Source organism: Canis lupus, chromosome 8 (assembly GCF_011100685.1).
Source record: "Canis lupus familiaris isolate Mischka breed German Shepherd chromosome 8, alternate assembly UU_Cfam_GSD_1.0, whole genome shotgun sequence".
NCBI lineage: Eukaryota > Metazoa > Chordata > Mammalia > Carnivora > Canidae > Canis > Canis lupus.
In genome coordinates, this window is record NC_049229.1 from 3918353 (window position 1) to 3928488 (window position 10136).

General features: G+C 57.4%; 1 protein-coding gene across 2 annotated transcripts; it reads right to left on the reverse strand.

Moving 5' to 3' along the window:
- Window positions 1–89: 89 nt before the first annotated feature.
- JPH4 (junctophilin 4) lies at window positions 90–10136 on the reverse strand. 2 transcript variants are annotated; one of them, XM_038544241.1, is made up of 6 exons: window positions 9471–10136; window positions 8378–8927; window positions 6899–7670; window positions 3524–3642; window positions 2678–3210; window positions 90–1774 (listed from the first exon to the last, which is right to left on the reverse strand). In XM_038544241.1, the coding sequence occupies exons 2-6, from the start codon at window positions 8754–8756 to the stop codon at window positions 1691–1693; spliced, it is 1887 nt and encodes a 628-aa protein (XP_038400169.1). In that variant the 5' UTR covers window positions 8757–8927; window positions 9471–10136; the 3' UTR covers window positions 90–1690. The 2 variants fall into 2 exon arrangements, 1 of the variants encoding a protein (XP_038400169.1); XR_005363055.1 differs by lacking the exon at window positions 90–1774 and having other exon boundaries at window positions 3073–3210; window positions 6855–7670.

Consider the following 10136-nt stretch of genomic DNA (forward strand, 5'->3'; position numbering starts at 1 on the left):
AGAGGCCTCTTTGTACATTCTCACCACCCAGAGGCCCTCAGAGAGTTTGGATTTGAAGCCATCGCACCCCAAAGGAGATGACAATCCCCCCCCTTTTTTGAACTTTTTTATTAATATATTTTTTTTTGTTAAATTTCTTTGTATTTTTTTTTCCTGCAAGACTTGGTGTTGGCGGCACTGTTGTAGTTTAACTTCAATCCCAAATTCCATGAAATAGAAATCAGAAGTAAAGGTTTAGAGGGAAGGAAGGGAGGCAGGCCAAGGAGTAAACAGAGTTTGACTAGAAAAAAAGAAGAGGGTATATGTGGTGGGCATTCCCAGGCAAGGCCATTCCTTGAGGGAGGGGGTTGGCAGGCAGCTCGCATCTGCCTCATGCAGGGGAGGGAGGAAAGATCCCCTGGGGACCCTACAGAGGGGTCCCCCTCTTCCTAGGGCTTCCTGCCCCCAAGGGAAAGCTATTAACAGGGATCAGCCACAACCTCAAACAGGGCTCTCCACCCACCTCTCACCCTGGTTTGACTCCCACCTCTGCCCTGCCTGGAAAGTGTGTGAGAGATTGGCTTCCTTTGATCCCTCTTTCTGTTGTTTTCCCATTTCACAAGATTCTGATGTGAGGGGGAAGGGATATAACCCACTTAGAAACTACTAAACTCGTCACAGCTTCTGCTGCTCTGTGAGTTCCTGTTATCTAGGCTGGTTGTGTTCCCTGGAAATGCCTCCCCCCCCACCCCCACGCCACAACTGCCAGAGCTGGGGAGTGGGGTCCTAGCTCAAGTGCCTTTAACCCTCTGCAGTAGAAATGTCTTCTTCAGGCCCCTTAGAAATCTAATCAAAGGCCACAAGTGAGTCCAGACCAATCAAATAAACTATTAGGGGGACAGAGGAGGGTGGGAGAGGTCAATGGGTAGACGTGACAGCATTGGACATTTTCTTTCCTTTACACATTGCTCTTGACAAGGCATGCCACCCCAGAGGGTCGGACGAGGGGCTGGCCGTTGAGGAAAGGAAGAGGGAGATCCTAGGGAGTCATTCTACTTTTCATCTCCCTTATCTCCTTCAGGGAAGGATGGAGTTAGGCAAGAACCTAGCTCAATGCTTAGAGCTGAGATAGGCTCCTCCAAGGTCAGAGATGGAGGCCGCTCCTCCTCTGCCTCTTTCACTAGGGCCACACAGGGACACCAGGCCCCTTGGGTCAGGGAGCCACAGCAGCTCAGCCAGTGCCTTGCCCAGTATACAGTCATCCCTTCTCTGTTTTCTTCTTCCTTTCTACTCAGCTTCCAGAAGACTCCTCAGGACCCCAAACACCCCACCCTCATCAAAGTTCAGGTCTAAAGAAAAGGCGGGGAAGACATGGGGCAATGGTCTGACTTAGATTTGTGTGTCTCAGAGAAGAGAGCAACTCTGAGCAAGAAAAGCCCTTCATATGTAAACAATCTAGAGAGAGAGGTGGGGGTGGGGTGGGGTGGGAAGGGAGTGAGGAAGACAGAGACAGATCCAGAGTAAATGAGAGAGTCTGAAAGGAGAGCTGGAAAGAAAAAGCAAAAGACAAAATCAAAGGGGGACAAGGAAGAAAGGGAAGGGAGAAGAGAAAGAAAGGAAAAAAAACAACCAGGAGGAGGAAAGGAGAAAAAGGCAGGTCAAAGAAGTGAAGAGGCAGCAACCAAAGCCAGAACTTGGCTGGGCAGGAGCCTCAGGTGAGGAGCTGGGAGAACAGGAACGCCAGGCTGAGGTCCAGGAGGGCCACGGCTCCCACCACCAGCGGGTTGGCAGCTCCCTAGAGAGATAGGGAGAAAGGCGGTCTCAGCCCCTGACAACTATGTCCAGCGACAGATCCCACCTTCTGCCTTGGCAGAAGCGGCAAACTGAGGGTAAGGTCAGAGCCAGGGGCATCTCCAACCTTTGTTCTGGATCGCAAAAACACCTGTCTCCTCCCAGGCAGGGCCCCTCCTTCCCTCTGGCTCCCTCAGTCAGGAACAGCCCTTCAACCCCTCCCCCCCCAACTCCCATCTCACTGGCAAGTCACGTGGCCCAGGCAGAAGGTGCCTGGCCTTAGTAGCAGACGTTGGCAGCAGCCCTCTTACTGCGGTAAAGCAGAGAGGGATGAAGGGGTGAGGATGTGGTTGCTAGGAAACCGGAGGAGACCTGACGTCCAATCAGAGTAGAGGGTTCTGGGAAACTCCACCCCTCCCAGTTTTCTGCCTCCTTTCCCATTTCCCTTCTTCCCAGGAGAGGGAGGGAGAGCCAGGGTAGGGAGGGAACAAGCTTTTCCTTTTTTATTTCTGGGCACCAAAGAGAGAAAGTGTGGAGGTGGGGGTGGGGGTGGAGTAGGAAGCCAGGAGCTGGAAATGATATGGAAAGAGAACAGAGAAAGATGTTTTGGCTCTACCGTTCCTTACTGGTAACCTTGGGCAAATTACTATAAGTGCTCTGGGCCTCAGTTCCCCCATCTGTCAAATGAAGGAGCTGGAGATGGTTTATAAGGCTGCTTGCAGCTCACAAGTTCCCTCTTTTTTTTTTTTTTTTTTTAAGGTGGGATATAGTCCAAGAACGGGCAGGCAGAAAGGAAGCTGAGTCCAAATCAGAGCCCCTGAAGGAATCAGAGAGAGGTCTGGACAGGATGAGAGGCAAGGCTTTGAGGTGGAAAGGGGCCACAACGCGGGGACGGAGGGCAGCTCACCGGCTGGGCAGGCCTCTCAGTTGCAGCAGGCTCCTCAACCTCTTCCGTCAGGCACCTGGCCTCAGGACCCCTCAGGGATGGGCCCTTCAGGACCGGTGTGGCCATGGGCTCAAGCTCCGAGCCCCCTGGGGCTCTCAGCTGGGGCAAGGGCTCTTCGTCCTCCCCTTCCTCCTCTCGAAGACTTCCAGAGCTGTCGCTGCAGCCTCCGAGGAGTGGGGAACCGTCTCTGGGCCCTGGCCCCTGCATCCCAGCCTCGTCCTCAGCCTCATAGCCAGCTAGTTCCTCTGCCTGTTCACTGGGCCCCCCCCACTCCTCAGGCCAAGCTTTGGGGCTGGAGAAGGGACCCCGGTCCCCTCCAGGAGGCAGTGGGCTCCGGCGGGCAGGGGGTCGCCAGGGTTGGCGGGAGGAGGCAGGACTGCTGGGCAGTTCAGGGGAGCCCTCTGAGGGGGTCAGTCCATTCTCGTATACCCCAGGGCTGTCCTCATCCAAGGGCTCTGTGTCAGAACCTTCTGAGTCCTGCCTGGGTCTGCGGCCTGTGGCAGGGATAGCTAAGAATCAGAGGGGCCTAACTGGCCTGGGGCAGCAAAAACTAGAGCTTTATCCTGTCTGGGCACCTCCCAGGATGTTGCCACCCTAGCCTCTTGGAACCAGACCGCAGACCCCTAGTCCTTATTACCCTGTTTTATAAATTCCCAGTTCCACTCCCCAAACAACTGGGTGTGGCTCCCACCCTCATCCCCTTAGAGCTTCATACCTTGGCTTTTCCCACCCCAGTCCTCTGCAGGGACTTCCTTCCCTTTCCCCACACTTGAGCCCCTCCAGCTCCCCGGGCTGCCCACGCCTCACCTGGGGCCTCTAACATGGGTTGCAGGTCCTGGGCTATCAGTTTGGCCATTCGAGCTGCCTCCACAGCCTTCTCAGCGACACTGCTGGCTGCCACTGCCTTTAGGAGGGCATCTGCCGCCCTGTCGGGTTCCAGGGACAGGGACTTAGCAGGTCTGCTCAGATGCTCCCGCCCCCTGGCCTGTGTCCCCATTACATCATGGTCTCTGGATCTGAGTTCACCTCTGGAGTCCTCAGTCTTGCTCACACACTGCCAGCTGCCCCCCTCCCTGGCCAGCCAGGGCAGCTGGCCTCTGATTCCCACTCCTAGACCTGGAGTCTGTGCCTGCTCTCATCACACTCTCCTGTTCCTCTCACACCTGCCACCATCATGTCCTATAGTAACACTTCCCTTCTTCCAGCCACACCACCAGCCGCCTTCAACCCTGTTATACCAGTCCCATCCTGCTCCCTTCCCAGGGACATCTGAGACCTTATGCTCTTAGTACACCTCGGATATTGCACCTTTAGTACAACCACAGATGGTTGCACATGCTTAGTTCATCCCAGCAGCTTCCCCCTCCCTGCCCCTTGTTCTGGGCCACCTGCTCCCCATGGCTAGAGCCTTCACCTCCTTTTCCCTTAGCACTGCTAACCCTCCTAACGTAACCCTTCCTCTCACCTGCAGATTTCCTTTTTTTTTTTTTAAGATTTTATTTATTTATTCATGAGAGAGAGAGAGAGAGAGGCAGAGACCCAGGCAGAGGAAGAAGCAGGCTCCATGCAGGGAGCCTGACTGACGTAGGGCGTGATCCTGATCCCTGGGACACCAGGATCATGCCCTGGGCCAAAGGCAGGCGCCAAACCACTGAGCCACCCAGGGATCCCCCTCTGCAGATTTCCTAATGTGGCAATTTCACAGGCTGCTTTTCTTTAGCTGCTTCTATTACCATACTGTGCTCATCCCTAGGTCACTGCCCCTGCCTCCCTGATCCATCGTATCCTTTCTGAGCTCTGGAATTGGGGTAAGCATAGGTCCCCACCTTTTGCTCTTCCTACTCCCTCTCCCAGCCACCATGCATTTCTCACCATCGCGATTATACCTTCTGAATAAGCTCTTAGTTATCTTCCCTGCCACGTGTCCCTCCCCTTGTGCCCTGCTTCCTGGGTATGGGCAGCCTTTCCCCATGGTGGTTTCCCAGTTCTCCCTTTGGTGTCAGATGCTTCCTCAGTTTCCCTTCCTTTCCACCCTCTGCTGTTAACTGCAGATGCCCCGTGATCATTCAGTGAGTTCTGTAATCCTGACTGAAGGTGGGGTACAAAGGGGCAGAAGTAGAGGTAATCAGACATACTTAAATAGATCAAGCCTCTGCTGCTGGCCCCGGGTTTGTTTTATGTGGCTTGGGAAGGCAGTCTGGGTACCAGGGTAGGAAGAAGGGTGGTGGGGTTCACTGTAGTCTTAAGCCTACCCCCTTTCTATGTCCCTCAGGAGATATGGCCAGCTTCTTCCCCTCAAACCTGCTGGGTCAAGGACTTTTAGAACCTGTTTGGAGGGACCTCAGATAACCCTGTTCTTCTCTCTTTTGGCTGTCAGATTCTATATGACTAACCCTGCCCTGAAACTAAGCTGGTCTCAGGGTTTAGGGCAGGGGAGGATGATCACAGTCTCGGGTTGCATGGAGTTCTGTCGGCAGGCCGAAAAGCTTTAACACTGACAAGGGGCTGTGTTTTTGTTTGGAGGGTGTAGATGAGCAAGTCCTATTCAGTAGATCCAGTCATTAGGCCAGGCACAGGCTACCTGGCAGAGGCACCTGCTGCTGAGGCTCTGCTGTTTCCATGGCAGCTGGCAACCAATCAGATTTGCCAGGCCTGTTGCTGGGGAGACCAACCAGCCTCCTCCCACTGACAGATCTTTCAGCTACAGAGATCAGTTTTTCCTGTCCATGCCTGTTTCTCATCTAGGCTAAAGTGCTCCCTGGTGCCCTGCTCTCCCCCTTCCCTGGCTTAAGGCCCTGGACTCTAACGGCCTAGACATTGAGATGTAGCTACAGATAGACATCTCTGGGTCAGGCATCTACTTTGGGTATGACCTGTTTCTACATACACATCTTGGGCACCCCTTATACACACTCACTGGAGCATATTTGGACATATCTTGGCCTCTGATCCTTTGAAACAGGCTCAAATTTAAACAAATCCTTCAACCATACCCTCCCCTTTAAAGAATATCCAATACATAAAAATTCACACTTCTGAGTTGTATAAATCAGAGGTCTGTGAACCTCATTACAAATGGCTTCCTTTAGGTCTGTGCTATCTAATCCAGTACTTAGAATGTGACTAGTCTGATTTGAAATGATGCGCTATAAACATAAATATATACTAGATTTCAAGACACTTAGTAAAAAAAAAAAAAAGGGAATGTAAAGTCCCTCATTAGTAATTTTATGTTGATTATAGGTTGAAATGATCACATTTTGGATATATCGGTTTAAATAAAAATATACTATTTATGGGGCACCTGGCTAGCTCACTCAGTGGAGCATATGACTCTTGATCTTGGGGTTGCTTGAGTTCAAGCCCCATGTTAGGCCTAGAACTTACTTTTAAAAAATGTAATAATATCATTTATCTGTTACTTTTTATTTTTTTCACAGGGCTACTAGAAGATTTAAAAATCAAATATTTGGCTTACATTATATTCCTACTGCACAGTGCTGCTTTAGATAATAAGATAACGCATGGATCATAAGATAATCATGTAATCTGATTTAGGGAGAGAAAATTTCATTTATAGGCAAGCCTCTTCCCCTCAAATCTTTATCAGTTGGGTAAAGGGAGGCAGAGGAGGCAAAGCTGAGAGGAACTATCTTTCATGTGGCTAGGTCAGCTGTACAAACTAGATCTCCCCAAAGCCCAAGGCTGAAATAACATCAGTCTGTGGGCAGGCCGGGATGTGGCTAGGAATGCACATTCCCTGTCCCTCTGCCCAGGGCTGCTGCTTCCAGCTGCAGGAGGAACACTGAGGACATGTCTGAGTTCCAAGAGGTTTCTGAGCATGCACAAGCCAGCACTCCTTGCTACTCCCACACACAACAATGACACACATCCCCACAAAAGACACTAAGACACACTTATAGTCTAACACGGCTTCCCTCAAATACCCAGCCACCCACAGTTACACCCACATCCACCTGTGGCCTCAGATATAAACACTCCAAATACCCAGGGCTACAACTGCTTGGCCCTAGGCCTGCTCTTCCCCCACCTGGCCCTAGGCCTTGGGTCCTGGCCCTCCTTTCAAAGGGCATTACCTCCCCGCCCCCGCCCCCGCCCCCAACTGTCCCCAGGGTACCTTCTCCACTTAGCCCAGCTCTGGCCTCTGCAGCGGATGCCCACCTGGCAGCGGCGATCTCCTGGCGCTGGCGGGCAGCGCTCACGGCTCGACGGGCGCCTTCGACAGCCCTGTCCACCTTCTCCTTGACTTTGCCCCGGCGAAGGGCCAGAGGCAGGAGGCTGCGCACGCGGCCCCCGTGCACCAGCCGGTTGCGCTTGTACTTGCCCTCCTCGCGGGAGCCGTCCGGGCGGGTGGTGCGTCCGTAGCCGTGCCGCCGGTTGCCCAGCCACTCGCCCTCATAGCGCAGCCCGTTGGAGCGCTGGCTCACGCCGAAGCCGCTGCGCCGGTCGGCGCGCCATTCGCCCGCATACACCTCGGTGGCAGAGCCCTCGATGAGGGCGGGCGGAGCCGGGGCCGGGGGCCCGCTGGCCTCGGAGCCCGGGGGTCCTGTGCTGCCCACCTCGCTGCTCACCTCGCTGCGCAGGGAGCCCCGCTTGCTGCCCAAGGAGCTGCGGCGCCCGCCCGCCCGGAGCCCGCTGAGCAGCAGCGAGCGGCGGAAAAACCCGCCGGCCGCGGGGGTGCGCTTTCGGGAGGACGCGCCGTCGGCGTCCCCCGGCCCGGCCAGCACGAAGCCGCCCCGGGAGCCCGAGGCCGGGCTGCCTCCCTCGTCGCCCGGCAGGGGCAGGGGCGGGGGCGGTGTCGGGGGGTCGCTGTGGCCTGAGTCCAGGGAGGTGCGGCGGGGCGAGCGCAGCAGCGCCGCCTGATGGTAGGGCACACTCTGGCGCACCCCGTAGCCGTGGCGCTTCCCGGCCTGCCACTGGCCCTGGTAGGTGCCTGCGGGCGGGGTAGGACGGGGAGAAAGGGTCAGGAGCCGCTGCTTCCTGCACCCCAGGCCCCCAGCGCCCCTGGAGGCCTACGTGTCGGGAGGGAGAGGTGGGGACAGTCCGCGTGGAGATCGAGGACAAGCACGAGGAGCTGGGACGGGCCAGGCTGGGTCAGAAGGTGTGCAAGAGCAGAGTGAAGACGGACAGCAGGAGATCTTTGGATTTGGGGCGTGCAGGTAGATAAGGGCAAGGGGGAGGGACAGGCAGGCTGGGGGTGTGTGGAGGGCAGATAGTCCAGAGGGTGTGCGGGACAGGCTCGACGGGGTGTTTAAGATAGTCATGTGACAAGCAGACAGGACTGTGAGAGGACAGGCAGACCGGAGGTGTTAGGGACAGGCGGGTGGAGGGAGAGGGCAGGTGCGGGACCGGCAGGTGGGGGTGGGCGAGGGTCAGGCAGACAGGGAGGGGGTGAGGGCAAGCAGACTGCAGCCCCGGGAGAGGGAGAAGCAGGCAAGGGCCAGACAGCTGAGGAAGGCGTGTGCGGAGCGAGGAGAGGGCGTCACGATGCGCGCGGGGGTGGGGGGCGCATATGGCTGGGAGGGCGGGCGGGAGAACGCCGGGGCAGGAGGCAGATGGTGGGGAAGGCGTGCGCGGGACAGGCGGACGGGGAGGCGCACGCGGACGAGCAGACAGACAGTAGTGGGCCGGGCCCCGCACCTCCGTCGGAGTAGGTCTCGGTGCCGTAGCCGTCCTGGAAGCCGTCCTTCCAGAGCCCGGCGTAGCGCAGGCCCGACACGCTCTCCCACACGCCGCTGCGCCCCTTCAGCCCGCCCAGCCACTCGCCGCGGTACGTCCAGCGGCTCTTGCGCTCCACGCCCAGCCCTTCGCGCTTGCCCTGCTGCCAGTGGCCCTGGTAGCTGTGTCCGCCGGGCCCCGTGAAGACGCCCAGTGACTCGAAGCCGTGCGCCCAGCAGCCGCTGTACTCGCCCTGGGCGCCGGGCCCGGTGCACACGCCGTAGCCATGTGCCCGCCCCGCCTCCCAGCCCCCCACGTAGCAGCCCCCGTCGTCAAAGTCGAACTTGCCCCCGGGGGACATGCATGTAGTTGGCGCGGCCTCAGCCCCCCGGCGGCTCAGCGCATCCTGGGGCTGGAGAGCCGGCTGGGGGCCTGCAAGCCGGGCGAGGCCTGGGGGCGGGGGCAGTTAGACCGGGGCCGGGCGGGGGGGCCCCAGCGCGGGCAGGCAGGGCCGGACCCTCATCCTGAGTGGCTGCGGAGAAAGAGGGGGGAAGTGGCGAGCGAGGCCCCTCCTCTTTGCCCGCCGCTCCCTGGCCCAGTGGCTCTGGGGCATCAGCACCGCCCCCCAACCCCCCACCCTTTGACAGCGTCTTCCAGCAGCTCCTAAGCTTTGGAGGCATGGGGGCTCCCCCACCCGTCCCTCCCTGTAGAGGGCCCCTCCCAGGACCTGGGGCCCCAACCCCCAGCGGTAGTCCCCCCTTCTCCAGCCTAGAACCCCAAAAAGTCGAGCGCAGATGGCAGTAGCTGGCGAGGTGGGGTGGTGGTGGTGGTGGTCCCTAAGAGGGGGCTGGGCAGAGTCGTAGGCCACCCGCTCCTCTGGCTGCTGTCAGAAGCCTTCTGCCCCTGTTCCGTGGCTTCCCAGGCAAGGGACGGGGGTTGAAAATGTAGGGGAGGTTCGGAGCAAGGTGGGCAGTGGGTTTGGTGGGGGAAAGGATGGCGATGGAGGAGGCTCCGCAGGGAAAAGGCGAGGGTGGGGATGGGCAGACAGGCGGAAGGGAGGGGGCAGGTTACTCACCATGTGGGCTGGGGCTCAGGCTGCCTCCCAGGCACAGCATCCATGGCAGGATACCTCCACTCCCACCTCGTCCCGACAAGCCAAAGCCCCCTCCCCTTCCGGAGAGACTGCTCCTACCCAGAGAGCGAAGGTGGGGGAGCCGCAAGAGAGAGTCCCCTCTCTCCCCAGCTGGAGGAGCAGGCAGTGGGGGTGAGGGGCGAGGTAGTGGGGAGGGAATGAGAATAGTGGAGGGGGAAAAATCTGTCTTGGATGGAGATAGGGAAGAGGAGCTGGGAACTGGATGGGGAGAGGGGGCTATCAAAAGGGGGTGTTTTTTATTATTTTTTTCCTTCTTATGGTTGGGAGAGAAAAAAAAAATCAAAATTCCGATTCCATCCCAGCACAAATCAATGTTTGCTCCATCCCAGCATCACGGGGGAGGCTGGGCCAGGCAGATTTAAAGGGGCAGGGAGAAGAGAGAAGAGGAGAGGGTGGGGAGAGGAGGAGAGGAAAAAGACACAGTGGCGATGTTAGCAGTTGGGGGGGGGGTGCCCAGGCTGGAAAAGATGGGTGCCCGCTAAACCTAAGGAGAGGGAGGAGGCAGGTAGAGAGGAGAATGAGAGGCGCAGAGACCCCCAGGGTGGAAAGAAACTCTGGGATGCCAGCAGGGAGTGGGGTGAGACCGAG